This window comes from Puma concolor, chromosome C1, assembly GCF_028749965.1.
Source record: "Puma concolor isolate L17-30 chromosome C1, mPumCon1.1.hap2, whole genome shotgun sequence".
NCBI lineage: Eukaryota > Metazoa > Chordata > Mammalia > Carnivora > Felidae > Puma > Puma concolor.
In genome coordinates this window covers 6,272,536-6,289,260 of record NC_141674.1, presented here as the reverse complement: position 1 = coordinate 6,289,260, position 16,725 = coordinate 6,272,536, and the positions used below count along the sequence as shown (strand labels likewise).

General features: G+C 55.2%; 1 protein-coding gene across 2 annotated transcripts; it reads left to right on the top strand.

Moving 5' to 3' along the window:
* The first annotated feature begins 1,066 nt into the window (after nucleotides 1–1,066).
* Nucleotides 1,067–16,628, top strand: ENO1 (enolase 1). 2 transcript variants are annotated; one of them, XM_086715585.1, is made up of 12 exons: nucleotides 1,067–1,226; nucleotides 3,681–3,774; nucleotides 6,425–6,520; nucleotides 7,578–7,636; nucleotides 10,353–10,422; nucleotides 11,264–11,397; nucleotides 11,808–12,030; nucleotides 13,141–13,338; nucleotides 14,132–14,333; nucleotides 14,847–14,955; nucleotides 15,130–15,188; nucleotides 16,196–16,628. In XM_086715585.1, the coding sequence occupies exons 2-12, from the start codon at nucleotides 3,690–3,692 to the stop codon at nucleotides 16,263–16,265; spliced, it is 1,305 nt and encodes a 434-aa protein (XP_086571711.1). In that variant the 5' UTR covers nucleotides 1,067–1,226; nucleotides 3,681–3,689; the 3' UTR covers nucleotides 16,266–16,628. The 2 variants fall into 2 exon arrangements, with proteins under 2 accessions (XP_086571711.1, XP_025790663.1); XM_025934878.2 differs by lacking the exon at nucleotides 7,578–7,636 and adding an exon at nucleotides 7,954–8,012 and having other exon boundaries at nucleotides 1,068–1,226.
* The last annotated feature ends 97 nt before the right edge of the window (nucleotides 16,629–16,725 follow it).

Genomic DNA, 16,725 nt, shown 5'->3' with positions numbered 1-16,725 from the left:
ATACAAATTTAACGATAACAGAAAATGAAGTAATTGCCTTAGCTCTTCCTTGGACGAGGGGAATGTGCTACGGGGCCGATTCTAAATGGGTAGCAGTTCTTTCTGGATCAGAAAGGTGAAATCGCAGCACCCACACTTTCCTGTTTTTCATTTGCCAGACTACCGTGGAATACCGCCTGCTTTGAGCTTTGAGAACTCCCCCCGGGTCTGTGTGAAATTCCAGTCCCAAATCATAACGCCTATGGTTCACAGGTATCGGGTGAGAAAGGGAGGAACACGAAGTCTTCTTTGCAGATGCAACATTAAGAGCTAAAGGCCGAAGGACCATAGGGGACGCACGTGGAGAAGTGCCTAGCACGTAGGAAGTGCTCAAAAGGCATCAGCTCCAACTGTGGGGAAGTTAACTTCCTTTCGGCCACGTCGCCTGATACCCTTTGACCGACGCACAAGAACAAAACGACCGGGTCACCGCGGCAGGCGGGCGGCCAGGCGCGCAGCACGCAACCGCGGGCGGGCACACGTGGCCCCCAACACCGGGCCCCGAGGCCGCGCAGCAAACCCGGCCTAGGAGCAGGGTGGAGGCCACCGACGTCTCCAGGCCGACCCGGTCTCCTGCACCCCGCTGCGGAGCGGGGCAGGCCGGGAAGGGGGTGGGGGGAGGGCAGCGCAGGTCGTCGCCAAGGTCGTGGGCCGGACGTGCGGCGCCGGAGCGACGCTGCGTGCGTGCGGGACTCGGAGTACGTGACGGAGCCCCGAACCCTCATGCCGGCCGCCCCACCCCGCCCCTCCCCGGGGCCCCGGCACCGCAGACCCCGCTCGGCCAGAGGTCCCAGCGCGGGGCGGGAGTGGAGGGCGTCGGGACGGGGGCTGGCCCGCACCCCTACACAGCCATGGGGAAGTCGGGGTCCCCCCGGCCCCACTCTGCTCCCCGTCCTGGGGAGTCGCTTCCCCCTCCGGGCCGCAGCGGCCGCTGCAATCCCGCCCCCTCCAGGGAGGTGCGGGCCCGAATGACGGCACGCCAGGCCAATGACGAGGCGCCGTGGCGGGGGCGGTCCGGGGGGCGGGGGAAGTGGGCGGGGCCTCGAGGAGCTGGGCAGGAAGTCGGGGCAGGCGGCGCGGAGACCCGCTTAGAGCACTCGGCGCGCTGAGACCTTGCGGCTTATCCTCGCGCTCGGTGTCTGCGGCACCCTCTGCTTCTTTCCCGGGCAGCGGTATCCGGCGGTCAGGTAGGGGCTTGGGGCAGGGCTGCCGAGCCGGCGCCCAGGCCTGGGGGGTCCTGCCCTTGAGTCCGGCGGGGACGTGGAAGGGGCGGGTCGGCACGTGCGAGCCGGCCTCCGGGACCAGGGGCGCGGCGCCGGGCTTTGCCCGGGGCGGGGGCAGGATCTGATTAGCCAGCGATTATGGACTCATGGGGCCTCCTAACCTGCGGGAGCTCGGGAGTAGGACGCGGCACGCGTGGAGGGTGCAGGGCTTTGGGGAAGATTCGGGCCTAACTCCGGTGCTCATTAGCGCCAGGCCTTTCCTAAAATGGAGGAAGGGGCAGGGACGGGAGAGATGCCCAGGAAGCTGCGATCCCCTCCCCCCACCAGCAGCCCCTGCTCCCGGCTCGGGGCCCTCGGCCTGCAGTCGGGCGGCTGGGGGACGGAAGGAGCAGCGACTAATGAATGGAACTTCAGAAAGTCCTTATTCTTAAGGAGGCTGCGGCAGAACCGTTGCATAAAGGGGAAAGCCCTCCAGGCGACCTCGCCCAGGTCAGGCTGGAGCTGCTCCCGCTGCCCGGCCTGGCCACTCGCAGTCGGCCCCCGATCTGACATAGAAAGGATGTCTTTTTACGAAAACTTCCTGTTCGTTTTCCCCTTACAATGTGGGCTTCCCTCTGGGTGGTGTGGCCCGCCGGTGACTCGCAGCCGAGGACACACGTCGGCCCTTGACCGCCCGGTCCACACGTGCTGCCCCTGGACCGGGGTCCAGGCCGATGAGCTGTGGAGACCAGCCCTCCTTGCTGTCTCTGCTTATTGAACGTTAATGACTGCAGGAATAGTTTCCTATCCAATTTAAATTTAATTTTATTTTCACACCCTGAAATAAGTTGAATACTTTGTCTTAATGTCTCTAACATGAAACAAAATATGAGATCTTACAACTGCCTGAGGACATAGTGTAATAAAGATATGTTTAAAAGTGCATCTGTCTCTCCCTCTCTCTGCCCCTCCACTCTCTCCCAAAATAAATACACATTTAAAAAATAAAACGCATTTAAAACCTATAAAGTGAGGCTGGCAGCCTGGGGGGGGGGGGGGGGAGATTGACAGCAAAGTGCCTGAGGGGACTCTTTTGTCTGGTGGTGGCAATCATACACAGGTATAATTTGCCAAAACTCGGACTCAACCAAAAGCATGAAGCTAAAAAATACGTGTAAACGAATTTGCCTTTTTGTAAGATAATAAAAACTATATGCCTTTTTTTGTTGGCTAATGAATAAAACTCCATTGTTAACCTAGACAGCGAAGCCACAGCAGTGACTTCAGTGTCTAATTTTGAAACATAAAAAAGAAAGATGCCATTTGCTGCTTCAGAACATTCCAGGCAAGATACTGGAGAGGAGCCCAGCTAGATAATGGCTCTGAACACTCGCCCAATTCCACTAGGCCTCTTTCAGTCCTAGAAGTTCATTTCTTCCTTGGGAGCCCCTGGAGGGGAAGGTGAGAGAGGGCTTTCTTTGAGGAACTGGCATTTGCTGTTTGTGGCAGATCTTTTGTTTGTTTGTGCTTTCAAAGAAGGCCTCTTCCCATGGAGCATCTTAGCATTCAAAGATAGAATCTGTGTTGGGGGGGTGCTGGCTGGCTCAGAGCATGTGACTCAATCTCAGGGTGATGAGCTCAGGCCCCACAATGGACATGGAGCCTATTTTAGAAAATTAAAAAAATTTTTTTTTAAAAAACAAAACTAGAACTTTATTCTTTCAACTTAGGATATTTCCTAAGTGAGTTTTTTTGAATGGGTAAAATGCCTGTTGAAAGAAATACTAATTAGATGTCACTGTGCATCCGGTCTTGGTAAAGATCCAAGTACGGTGAAGCGTGAAACTGGCAATGGCAAAGATTGCGCACAGACCAAGGACACTCCTGGCCTCAAAATTTTTGAGCATCCAGTGTCCAGCAGTTGAACATCTTACTGCTTATGTCCCTAGCTATTCACTGTTCCACTACAAATCAGGTTTTCCTCCTCGGATCACATCGGGGTTGTTGGTTTTTTTGTTTGTTTTTTGCCCTGGGTGGGTTTGCTCACGACCTTCACGTCCCCTTGGTCCTTACTTGGTCCTTCCATTCCCACGCCAGCCCTCGTTGGGAACTGTTGACAATAACCCGTTTCAGACTGCCTCCTCCTCTGCTGTTCCGCATGCCAGCAGCACATGAATCTTTCCGGTAGTTTTGGGTTCTCCCTGGTGCGCATTTTCTGGCTTTCTTTGCTTAGAGGACAAGCCCTGGGCTGCTGGGGTTTTTTAGGCCCTGCAGAGCTGGGTCCAGCAGGCTTCCCGACTCTTGTCAGCCTTGCACTCAATATCCGTCCGGTACGAATTCTTTCTTTCTAGTCCAGGAACCCTCAGAAGTGATTCTTTAAATGAACGACCCAAAACTGCATGATGGTTTATGGAAAATATGAACTGTGTTTCCCCACAGAAAGTCACCATGTCTATCCTCAAGGTGCATGCCAGAGAGATCTTCGACTCTCGTGGGAATCCCACCGTTGAGGTGGACCTCTATACCTCCAAAGGTACGTGGGCCTTCCTTTCCGCAGTTCTGCTACCACACTCCCCCCCCCCTCTTTTTTTAATTAAACGACAGAGCCTTAGGTAAGAAAAGGTGGGTCTCGTGAAAGCCTTCCGTCTGATCCCCATGTGCTGGTAGGTTGTGGTTCCTGACTGGGAGGAGGTGGGGAGGGTTGCCAGACATGGGGTCCTTGTCCTGCTGCTTCTTGGTATTTAAAACAGAAAGCAGGCTGGTTCCTAGGTCAGTGAGGAGAAGAAAGACCATTCCTCGTCCTTAAAAGGGCCCATCGCTCGTTTGCTTCTTAGCTTGCTGTCACCAGCATGGCCGATCTGATGTGGTAGGACGGAGCTTTCTCCGTTGAAAAGGAAAGATCAGAGGAGGGCAAGTGTATGTGAAGCCTTCTCTTTGTTTCCAGAAATCACTCTTAGACCAAGGATTGGGGACAGCTCTTAACATTTGGGTGTTGGGCCATTCCATAGGCTCTTGTTTTCTGCCTAGCTGTAAGTCCTCCCTCGAGGGATTTGCCCACGTGGGAAAAATGGAGGCTTCTTTTTTTATGTTTCTTTTCATAGCGCCCGCAAGTGGGGAGAAGGGGAGAGAGAATCCCAAGCAGGCTCCGCACTCAGCGCGGAGCCTGACGCGGGGCTCGATCTCACAAAACTGAGATCATGCCCCGAGCCAAAATCAAGAGTCAGACAGTCAGCCGACTGAGCCACCCAGGCGCCCCTTAAATGGAGAGTCTTAAAAGCTTTTGGCGGTTTTTAACTTTAAGGAAATTTGGTGTGTTCCGTCCAGCGATGTCTGAGCTGGTTTCTGAATGGACCTTGGGTGGGGTCGGAAAAGGAGCCTCAGGCAGAATCACCCAGCGGCGCTGAGCGCACAGACCTGCCGCCCAGAGCTGAGTCATGGTCTGTAGAAACCCCGGCCCTTCCCTTCCTGCCCTGCCCGCGGTTCCTTGCTGTGGCGGGTGCTGTCGGCACAGGGTTTCTTCACAGCACGTGCTTCGTGCCAAATACCCCAGGGTTCGAGGAGAGTGCTGGGAATTTCCTCGCGGCTGGCAAGACTGGCTTGCTCACAGCGTGGAACTTTCCATTTGGAAGTTAACGGACTTGAACCAACAGTGAAAACAGGATTCAAGATACTAGAAGATTGTTGGGGGGAGGGGGGGAGCATTCTCTTTGAAACACTTAAAAATGACCAGATATTTTTTTGAAATTTAAACGAACGGAAAGTTTTCTCTAGTGTGTCTGTCGATGCATTTCAAAGACAGGAAATAGTGGATTTGTGAAGAGCCTTTCATCACTTTGTTTTTTTATTTATTTACTGTTAAGAGCAGTTTTAAGTTCACAGCAAAATCCAGCAAAAGGTACAGAGAGCACAGGCCCCCTGTCCCCACACGTGCACAGCGTCCCCCACCGGAGTGGGACATTTGTTAACATTGGAACCTGCCTTGGCCCATCGTTGCCCAGAGTCCGTAGTTACATCAGGGTCACTTGCTTGCTTTCGTGGCTCCTTCACCTCGTCCAGTGCCTGGTGGGGACCTAGAAAGCCAGGGCCCGTGTCAAGAGACCACGTGTCCTGCACACGCCATCACCGCAGTGACGCAGGCAGACTTACGGACCGTTTATTTAAAATGCCTGCTTGATTTTTTTTTCCTTTGTTCTTTTGCCTTCTCATATCTCAGGTGGGGAAATCCCTTACGGTTTCAAGTAGTTTCTAGAGGCCCCCTTCACTTCCTGCTGCCCTGAACCCGTCTGCCTGCAGTGCCAGATCCCCGCAGTGTCTTTCTTAACAGCGTCCTTTTCCAAGATCAGCTACGTTTATGCTCCGTAGTGTAGGTCTAGCCAGACGGCTGGTTCCCGTGTCCCCAGGATGGCATAGCGTGGTGCTTGATCGCCTTCCAGTGTTCCCAAGCTTGTACCTGTACTGTCCTTATTTTTTATATCTCCGCATGTTTTTATTGGTTACGCGTGGAAACGATCATGTTTTTGATACAGTGGGTTAAAGAATATATTAATTTCTCTTGGTTTTACAAGTTTATTTGTTTCTTTTTAGAGGTGGGGGGGAGAGAGAGAGAATGAATCTCAAGAAGGTGTCACACTATCAGCCCAACGCGGGGCTCGAACTCACGAACCGTGAGATCATGACCCCAGCCGAATCAGATGCTTAACCAACTAAGCCACCCAGGCGCCCCTTGGTTTTACTTTCCGACTTCAGTGTAGCTACTAGAAGATCTTAAACCTCATAAGTGGCTTGCATCGAATTTCTGTGGGGCGGTGCCACCGGGGGGTGGTCACAGACCAGCTGCAGGACACGAACGGGGCGCTTGTTAGAGATACAGGCGCAGAGTCTTCGGCCTCCCGTTTCGGAACCTGCATCTTAACAAGGTTACCAGGTGATCGTTTGCGCACCGGAACATCTGAGAAGCTCTGCTTGAAAACTTTTTCTTGAAACTAGAGAGATTCACCAGCTTTGCCATAGGGTCCGCGTTGGAGAATGGTCCCCACGTGAAGGGCAGGAGAGACCGACCATCTGAGTCCCCCAGGTGGTGGAAGGACGTGTTTCCCGACGGCTGCCATCTGTGAGTGGGTGGGACTCCGCAAGGGCTGGGACTGTGTCTCTCGGTCACGATTTCTCCCTCCCTCAACGTCCAGGTCTCTTCAGAGCCGCTGTGCCCAGTGGTGCCTCAACTGGTATCTACGAGGCCCTCGAGCTCCGCGACAATGACAAGACACGCTACATGGGCAAAGGTAAGAACCCCTGCCTGCCTCTGGAGCGTGGCTGCGTGCCTCGTCCACGCCTCCAGCCCCTGCTCCCGGCCTGTCACAGCCTCCCCACTCTCCACGTGCCTTGTATTTGAGGATGGCACACCCTGATGTGGCCCATGGTGTTGATGGTGAGCGTGTACTCTGTGCCTGGGGGAGCTGGGAGGGTTGGCATGTTGATTCCAGCCTCCCTAAACCTGTGAGCTCAGGGGCAAGAGTTTTATGCTCATTTGTACTGCACTTGGTCCAATCTGGAAAATTCCTGCTTAGGGAACTGTAGCGCAAGAGCCTTGCCATGTTCCCAGGAGGGCTCCGCGGGCCTTCCAGACCATCACCCCTCTCCAGGGGGCTGGTCTCAGTAGAGTGTGTGGAAGGCCTGGCTAATGGCTCACCTACAGACCAGTCCTGGCAGCTTGATCTTTCTGTTGGGGGATTCACGGACCTGGCAAAGCCAGCCTCTGCTGGGCTGTGCACAGATCGGCCTGTTACTGTCTTGCAGTGTTCGCCTTACCGTAGACAGAATCTGTGTGGCCAAATCACAGAACAGCAGCTGGGGCCTAGACCATGCCTTCTCAACAGAGCAGTATCGCCCCAGGGGTAGGAATTGGTTCTTGGGGGAGGCAAAAAAATTAAAAAAAGAAAAAAAAAATCCTACAATATTACTTTGTTTTATGGTCCTCCAAAGGGCCACAGTATATAAATGGGAGTATAGCATATCCGTGGCATTAAATTTTCAGAGAAGGGCGATTCGGGAAAAGGTCTGAAAAGACTGCAGGGGAGGGGTGGTGATGAAGTGAGCTAGGGAAGTCCGCAGCCAGTGCTCCGGGGATTATCTCCCACGGGTTCCCGCTGCTCCCGGCTCAGGCGGATACTGGTCCCAAGCAGGCCTTGCAGCACCTCGACTGTAATGAGGGTGAACCCGTGGTCCCGAGGACTCTTCCTGCCTTCCTGTCTCCTCTCTTTTCTCTCATTCCCTGTCCTTCACAGCCTGTTCTCTTCTGAGTCTGTCTTTTTTCCTTCTCTGTCAATCTCTGCTGGTCAGGTGTCTCCAGACCCGTTAAGTATATTAATGAGTTCCTGGCACCAGCCTTGTGCACACAGGTAATACACGGGGCATCCTTTAGTGTCTGCGGCTGGTTCCCAGTGCATGGTCTTCCAACTAACTTCCCTTCAGACATTCTGAGATGGTTGCTCTGTGTGTGGCTCTAATCCTTGGGGGTCCTAGGTAAGAGCACTCAGACTGGGCCAGAAAATACCCCAATCTTGGGGGGACAGAAATGGGGATTTGAAAGCGGTCCCGTTTAAGGTCTCTGGGCGGGCTTCTGAATATCTGGGTTAATATCCTTGGTGGTTCGCTCAGTGCTGCTCACGCCTGTTTTTCATTAATGCCGGTAATTTGATTTGATTGTTCCTTCTAGGTGTCTCAAAGGCTGTTGAGCACATCAATAAAACTATTGCACCTGCCCTGATTAGCAAGGTAGGACCTGCCTCCTGATAACTAATGTATTAATGCCATCAGAGCGTCTCCCAGGCCAGTGGGCTTTCCTGGTTATGGAAGAGCTTATTCTGAGAGCTAAAGGAGCCAGTTGGATTCCCTGTCCTGCATGAGAATGACCTCACCTTTACTAATCCACCCCCTGCCTGCGTCCACACCTAACAGCGCATGGAATTGGATCAGAGCGACGGGAGACCGTCTCATGATTTTTCCCTCCAACTATCTTGACCTTTGGGAAGTTAGGATCCAGATTTTAAGAGCGGCTCTTGGGTGTTGAGCAGAGTATCCACGGTGACCGACCATTTTTCACGAACCGTGGAATTATTTACTTTATTTTTACTGGCTTTTTTTTTTTTTAATTTTTTTTTTTCAACGTTTTTATTTATTTTTGGGACAGAGAGAGACAAAGCATGAACGGGGGAGGGGCAGAGAGAGAGGGAGACACAGAATCGGAAACAGGCTCCGGGCTCTGAGCCATCAGCCCAGAGCCCGACGCGGGGCTCGAACTCCCGGACCGCGAGATCGTGACCTGGCTGAAGTCGGACGCTTAACCGACTGCGCCACCCAGGCGCCCCTGGCTTTTTTTTTTTTTTTTTAAACAACAGAGCTCTGGTTGAATAAAATTTAACTTGGAACCTCAGTGTATCATAAAAGTAGGGTGAAGTAAGGAGGGGACCCACCAGCCCAACCCACTCCTGCCTCGGCCCCGCCCCACCCCGCCCCAACTCCCGGGGCACTGGCGAGGGCAAGAAGGATTTAAAAGCCCCTGGCTGGGGAAGCCGCCTCAGGCCTGGAGCCAACTGCAGCGGCCCGTCCGTGCCTCCTGGGTGTGTGCCTCCCCTCCTTGAACTCCTCCTGTTCCCAGGGGCGCACAGGCCCCTCTGTTGTTTGTCCCCGGCTGGCTTACCTCGGCCTGGCCTTCGCGGGCCTCGGTGATGGGTCCCCAGGCGGTTTCTCGTGGCTGCTCTGCCGGCTCACGTGCTCCGACCCGGTCTCCCGGGCACCTCCACGCACCCCTTCGTTCTTTGTGCCCGGGTGCCCTTACCTGGTGTGACTAACGCAGTGAGAAGGGCTTTCCTGGGCATCTCTCTTCCCTCTGGGGAAAGGAAGCCGTCTTCACGCTCTTCCTGGCGAGGGTCTACCTGGAGCCGTCTTGCGTGGCTGACGGCTGACTTTGGCCAAACGTGCTTTGTGAAAACAGCAAAAGATACCAAGTTATTGACGTGGCATGATGAAGTAATACGTGGTTTTCCTTTCGTATTTTAGTTTGTATACAAAGCACTTTATAAATAAAATCATATATTTTTATTAATTATGAAGTTTTTAAAGTAATGCTACCTTTTAGTAAATTGTTTTAAGCCAGGTTTTAGGACACCAGTGCTTTGGGGTGGTTTTTTTTGGTTTTTTTTTTTTTTTTTTTTTTGCTTTTTTGTTTGAAGTAATCTCTGTACCCAGTGTGGGGTTCACATCCACAACCTCGAGATCCAGAGTTGCATGCTCTGTGGGCTGAGTCAGCCAGGTGTCCCTTTAAGACACCAGTTTTGGGGCACCTGGGTGGTTCAGTTTGTTGGGCATCCGACTTTGGCTCAGGTCATGGTCTCGCGGTCCGTGAGTTCAAGCCCCGCGTCGGGCTCTGTGCTGACTGCTCAGAGCCCGGAGCCTGCTTCGGATTCTGTGTCTCCCTCTCTCTCCGCCCCTCCCCTGCTCATGTTCTGTCTTTCTCTTGATAATAAACATTAAAAAAAAAAAAGAGACCCCAGTTTTATTCCTTTATACTGGAAACACTCATTTTGATCAGTCATCAAGCATTTTGCTGAATGATTGGACTACCTACTTGCAAAAGTCCTATCTCCCTCGAGAACGTGAAGTTTGCTGTCACTGAGGGTACCCAAGAGGGGTGGTCCTGTCACTTAACCTTCAAGGACCACAGCTCGTTGGCATGAACAGAGTTCTGTTATTTATTGCCCAAAAAAATTGCACTACTTAGCACGGTCCAGGCAGCTCTCTGCCTTACACAGGATGTAATTTCGGACTCCCCAGGTAGACTAACCTCTGTGACGCCAGGTCCGCATCTCGGGCAGTTGATCGTTGGCTCCCTAGTGCTTGGAGAAACGTCTGAGAATGCGAAACCAAGCAAAAGGCGGTTTTGTGACTCCCAGGTTCTCTTGTTTCCTGCCGCCCCCCCCCCCCCTTTTTTTGCCTCCCATACAAATGCATAGCATAGAACTGGTTCAGGATTGGCACAGTTCCAAAGTTGTCTGGGTTCCGGGGAGGGGAGTGACCACGCTCCCCCAAGCGGCTGACCCTCCCTTCTCCCCACAGAAACTGAGCGTTGTGGAGCAGGAGAAGATTGACAAACTGATGATCGAGATGGACGGGACAGAAAATAAATGTGAGTGACGGGGGTGGAGTCGGCCGGCCTCCCAAAGACCTTCCGACCCTCTGAGGGTCACCGTGTGTGACCAAGGACTGTGCGGCGTGATCGTCCGCGGGCTCTGCAGAGCCCATCAGCTCACCATAATAAAACCTGTTCTGGGGGTGTCTGGGTGGCTTAGTCAGTTAAGCATCGAATGCTTGATCTCAGGGTCGTGAGTTCAAGCCCTACGTTAGGCTCTGCACTGGGCATGAGGCCTACCTAAAAAACCAAACACGTTTGTAGATATTAGGAGAAATACCAGGTGACAGCTTGTGCGTGGGGTTACTTCAAAGAGGCTTCTGCTTTACGGTGATTGAGGCAGTTTGTGGAATTTGCCAGAATTCCATAGACCAGAGAAAGGGCTTTCTCTTCTGGGGAGAAAGCAGATGAATCCACACGGCGTGCCGCCATGTTCCTGGGTCGGACGCCGGAAGTAGGTGCAGTAGAGAGGAATGGTTCTGGATCCAGGCTGGGCGCGCTCCCGTGTCAGAGTGCGGGCCAGAAGGCTGGCAGGAGAAGGGTTAAGGGTTACGGGTAAGAAACTGCTTAATTGGGGCGCCTGGGTGGCGCAGTCGGTTAAGCGTCCGACTTCAGCCAGGTCACGATCTCGCGGTCCGTGAGTTCGAGCCCCGCGTCAGGCTCTGGGCTGATGGCTCGGAGCCTGGAGCCTGTTTCCGATTCTGTGTCTCCCTCTCTCTCTGCCCCTCCCCCGTTCATGCTCTGTCTCTCTCTCTGTCCCAAAAATAAATAAAAAACGTTGAAAAAAAAAAATTAAAAAAAAAAAAAGAAACTGCTTAATTGAACTCTTCTGTTCCAGCTAAATTTGGTGCAAACGCCATCCTGGGAGTGTCTCTGGCAGTCTGCAAGGCGGGGGCCGTTGAGAAGGGGGTGCCTCTGTACCGGCACATTGCCGACCTGGCTGGCAATGCTGAAGTCATCCTGCCGGTTCCGGTGAGTGGCTTTGAACTTCCCAAGTGAGGAGCCGGGAGTCCTTGCCGGTGGGGGCCTGGGGCCTCCCACCACTCGATCTCATCCACATGTGACTGTCCCAGCTCCGTGGGTACAGGCCAGCTCTGGAGGTCTCCACTGCGAACACCTGCCCTTTGCTAAGAGTGACCCTGAGCTGGGGACTCCACCCCCCCGTACTCCACGTCCCTCCTTGCCGACGGGGGGATGAAAATCCCACTGGCCTTGTTGGGTCGGGGGTGTTCGCTGAGGTAGCAGCCAGTCCGGGACCGCAGGTGCGCCTGGTGGCGGTTCCTGAGGCGTCAGGGGAGACCTGGTGAGCATCTCCTGGCCGCGAGGGGGCTGCTTGCTGGGATTGTCTGGGCCGGATGCCGCATCTGCCTGTCTCTCCCCAGGCTTTCAACGTCATCAATGGCGGTTCTCACGCCGGCAACAAGCTGGCCATGCAAGAGTTCATGATCCTCCCCGTTGGTGCCGCCAACTTCAGGGAAGCTATGCGCATCGGTGCGGAGGTTTACCACAACCTGAAGAACGTCATCAAGGAGAAATACGGAAAAGACGCCACCAACGTGGGGGATGAAGGCGGCTTTGCCCCTAACATCCTGGAGAACAAAGAAGGTACGGGCCCTAGAGGGGTCCCCGGGCGCACAGCACCTGCCCGCACCTGCCGCTCGAGGCCGTTGCTCTTTCCACCTTTCATTCGCCTGCGAGCGGAGTTCCGGGAAGGGGGTGGGAGCCGGGCCTTGATTTTGTAAAGTAACCAGGAATTTCCTTACTAATTTGACTTCTGAGCAGCCCGGTTAGTCTGAAGCAGGCTCGGCGGTGGGGCACGGGCTCACTGTACAGCTTACTCCTGCCATCCTTGGCCACGTCGCGATGGCAGAGGTTTGAAGTCCGCTCCGTGTTCGGGCTGCTGTCTGCCCCACGCCGGGACCAGCGGCCGCCTCGGCTCATTCCGCCACGGGAGCCTCACGCGGCGTCGTTTGGCCTTGAGTCCTTAGGCACAGAGTTAAGTGTAAGCGTTGACTAGGGCGCAGAGAGTCTCGGGACAAGACTGAGCTTTTGGTTTTAGGAGGGAAGGGGGGTTCAGCCACGTTTTGTCCCCCTCAGCGGCAGCTAGCGAAAGAAAAGAGTGGCCATCCTGCCCTTTGGGTCAGTTATACGAAATGCTAACGTTCAGCCATTCGGACCTATAAAAAATGATCCTCTCACGGTTTAACGTGGTAGTTTGGCGACGTGTGGTGTGGGACAGGCGCCGAATGTCTCTGTCCGCTTCCGTCCAGGCAGCACTGCCACGTGAGGCAGAGCAGAGCCTGGGCTGGGGTCACCCTCGCCGTCCCGGGCCCTTGGTCCACTGGGCTCCCTCTTGGATCCCAGCCTTTCGGCACTGTTGAGAACCCATTCCTTGGGACGGCGGATCTCAGCCGGGCACTGTAACTGCGTCTTGGCCAGCACAGCTATTCCTGGGTGCTAAATTTGGGAGCATCTGTCCGTGAGAACGCCTCGTAGAGTGGAGACTGAATTTCTCACTCGGTTATCTGCCGGGGCCCTGACCGACGGTTTCTTGCTCCAAAGCAGAAAAAAGTTAACTTGGAATCACTGAAACGGAGGGCTGGGGCCAGAGCATCTCGTGGTCTTCCTGTTAGGGTGCCCATTTGGCAGGGGTCACAGGGAAGTTTTCGCTCCACCTGCCTGGCTTCCGATCTTGTCGCCACCCTCTCTTCCCAGCTCTGGAGCTGCTGAAGAACGCCATCGGGAAAGCCGGCTACACCGACAAGGTCGTCATCGGCATGGACGTGGCCGCTTCTGAGTTCTTCAGGTCGGGGAAGTATGACCTGGACTTCAAGTCTCCCGATGACCCCAGCAGGTACATCACACCCGACGAGCTGGCCAACCTGTACAAGTCCTTCATCAGGGACTACCCAGGTGAGTCCTCGGGGCGGCCCCTTCTCCGGCCACTGCCTGCAGCGCTCTGCCGGCTGGTGGCGGTGCGCCCGGGAAAGTGCGTGGGGCACCCGCGCCCCCACCTCCCTGGGGGAGGGCTTCACCGAGGTGCCGGTGCAGCAGGCGAGTCGGGAGGTGGGTCCAGGATGCCAGCCAGGCAGTGACGTGTGCTAGGTTGTTTGCAAAGTGTCGGGGCTTCTGCCCGTCACCACAGCCACCTGAGCAGATGCGGTCCTGGCTCCCTTGCACAGGTGGGAGCGAGGCTTGAAAACCCGACCTGCAGTGTTTTCCGCCCACTGCGAGCCGGCGCTCCTCCGGGCACCGTTAATGCCGGTTCACGCGGGAGGGAAACTGAGGCACAGAGCCGGGTCAGTGATGTGCCCAAGGGCGGTCAGCAAATGTTGGAGCACGAATCAGACCAGGAAGTCCGTGCGTGAACTCAAAGCTAAAAAATGTGCCCAGGGTGGAGCCAAGACCAGCCCAGCCCTTGGCTTCCTGAACCCACCGCTCTATGCTCGATGGCACTAAACTCAAGCCACCCTGGGCAGGGAAGTGTCCCACTTAGCAGCTCTGGGGTCCCGGGACTACAGCTGACTTGCCCGTCACAGGAGTCGGTGGGTAGGCAGAGTGTCTCCAGGGCTGGGTCGGGGAGCCGGTCCTGTCCCGCACGGGAGAGGGGTGAGGCCAGGCAAGCAGCGAGCCGGGAGGGGAAGGAGGCTCGGTTGCCCTTCAGCACTGGGGTCTCACCGGCAAAACCTGGCTCTCGCTTCCCTAGTGGTGTCCATCGAAGATCCCTTCGACCAGGATGACTGGGAAGCTTGGCAGAAGTTCACTGCCAGCGCCGGCATCCAGGTGGTGGGGGATGATCTCACCGTGACCAACCCGAAGCGGATCTCCAAGGCCGTGAATGAGAGGTCGTGCAACTGCCTCCTGCTCAAAGTGAACCAGATCGGCTCCGTGACCGAGTCCCTCCAGGCGTGAGTGTTCCTGGGGGGGGTCAGCTGTCATGGAGCGAGGCACAGAGTCTCAGCCAGAGCTCCCGGCTAGAACTATAATGGGCTTCCAGTGGGCGTCCCGGGTGGCTTCTGGATGAGCCGTGGCACCAGGGGGCTCGGGTGTCGGGCCGCTGTGGCCCGGGCCTGACCCCTTTGTGGCTCCAGGCTCGTGACTTCGTTTTACATGGAGAATATCAGTCACAGGCGCGGTCAGGAGAACAGGTCTGTCCCCTCAAGGAGGCTAGACCCTATTTTGTAAACGTGACCTAGAGGGCTGAGAAGGTCCTCAGGAGGTCCTTCAGTCCTCTGTGACTGGAGAGAAAGGTGGGGGTTCTCGTCATCCCCAGGAGTTGAGAGCTTGGTGGCAGCTCCTGGCTCCGACCCCTCCCACGGTCTCCTACCAGGGGCGGCGAGCCCCTGGCTTCAGGAGGGGCTGCTGTGCCCTGGAAGTGGAGTCCCGCCATCACAACCATCTGGGTTGTTTCCTGACTTCAGGTGCAAGCTGGCCCAGTCCAACGGGTGGGGCGTCATGGTGTCGCATCGCTCCGGGGAGACCGAGGATACCTTCATCGCTGACCTGGTGGTGGGACTTTGCACTGGGCAGGTAAAGAGCTTCTCTGACCTCAGCTGCCCGAGCACAAGCAGGAAGGGGGGAGGCGGACGGGGTCCCGGATGCCCCTTCATCCCCTGGTTCCTAGGGTCAGAAATCCCGCCCAGAACGCCCACGAAGATTGAGAGTGCACGGCAAGCACACGTGACCTTTCCTTTCCCTTTCTAGATCAAGACAGGTGCACCTTGCCGTTCTGAGCGCCTGGCCAAGTACAACCAGATCCTCAGGTAAAGAGGAAGCCCGGGGGCACTGGGAGCTCTTGGCTCTGCGGGGCGCGTGTAGATGCGGGGCGGGGGGCCCCGTGTCAGATCGTGGGTGACTTGGGCGGAGAACCTTGCCCCTTGGCCCCAAGGCTGGAGCCGGTCCCGTGCTGCCACCTTCTGGTGGAGGAGGGAACAGGCTCCCCCTTCAGACAATCACAAGGCCGTTAGAGCTAAGAGAGATCCCCAGCGGCTATGTAGTTCAGCAGCCGTGTTTTGTGGACGGGAAACCGGGGCTCAGTGAAGAAGGAAATTCAGGGCAACAGGAAGGTTTCCACTGTTCAGTGCTTCTGGATATCTGGTCCCTTTTTATCATAACGTGTCCATGGAAACCTCCTTAACGTGGAGACTTGCCTCCTTTTTTGTCCCTTTTGTTAGTCTCGCAGGAAAAGAAATCTCTCTTTCGTAGTTCTGCCCACGTTACCCTTTCCTTAAACAAAACGTGACTGGCAGAGCACGCGCCCTTCCCCGCCACGCAGATACGGCAGCTGTTGGTACTCACGCACGCTTCTTCTCGTCCGCCTGCCTTTCGCCTTTTTGGCTGGAGAATTTTCAGCACATTCCAGCCATGTGATTTCACCTATGAATACCTTAGCACACGTCTCAGAGATAACAGTTATACTTACTTTGTGATGTAACCACCGTGCTGTGAGAGTGCCCAGGGTTCACAGTCGTGCCATGACAGTCGTGCCCAGCATTCCTGGGGCCCGTTGACCTATCTTCTAGTCTGTCTTTGGGAAACTCTGGGGGCAGAGAAGGCAGGGAAGGCTGAGGGGCAGCAGGTGGCCTGCTTGCTGGGGGAGCCGGTGGACGGGGAGGGCCCGATGCTCCTGTCTTCCTGCTAGTTCCGAGGACCGCATCGAGGAGGCTGGGCAAGTGCCAGGGCCTGGTCCCCGGGTGGGAAACGTAGGCCTTGGGGGTGGAGATTTCACTTCTCTTTCTCACCCCCTCCTCTCTGTCCTCTGCTTCCCCAGAATTGAAGAGGAACTGGGTAGCAAGGCCAAGTTTGCCGGCAGAAGCTTCAGAAACCCCCTCGCCAAGTAAGCTCCGGGCGACGCACCCTGAGCTCTGCGGTCCTGAGTCGGCTCTTTAGATCTCTGCTTCTGGCGTCCCCCGGGCACCTCGAGGCCCCCAGCCGGAGCCTCTGCTAGTCAAATGCCCTCTCCCTTCCTGTGATGTTCTCACTGCTCCTTAGAACCGCTGCAGAAGCCAGGCTTGACCATCTGGAACCCTGCTGGAAATCCTAGCTCTATAATCATGTGATTGGCCCAGATCAGTGTTTTCTCACCTCACTTCCCACCAAGTGTCTGGAGCTGAGTCTGTGTATGTTGTAATCACGAGGTGTCCACAGCGAGATCCCCAGTGGTTTTGTTTGCAGAATAAAAAGGCCTCAGTGACCCATAGAAATGTGTGTGTGTGTGTGTGTGTGTGTGTGTGTGTGTAAAACGTTCTGAGTCTGTCCATTCGTCATGTCTTGAGTGTTCATGGAGTGTTACACTGGGGT

Bases quoted from the DNA above. Each gene is read 5' to 3' on its own strand.
- ENO1 (XM_086715585.1), top strand. From the start codon at position 3,690: ATGTCTATCCTCAAGGTGCATGCCAGAGAGATCTTCGACTCTCGTGGG. The intron at 3,775-6,424 runs GTACGTGGGCCT...CTCAACGTCCAG, and splicing joins GGACCTCTATACCTCCAAAG to GTCTCTTCAGAGCCGCTGTG. The intron at 6,521-7,577 runs GTAAGAACCCCT...TCTGCTGGTCAG, and splicing joins GACACGCTACATGGGCAAAG to GTGTCTCCAGACCCGTTAAG.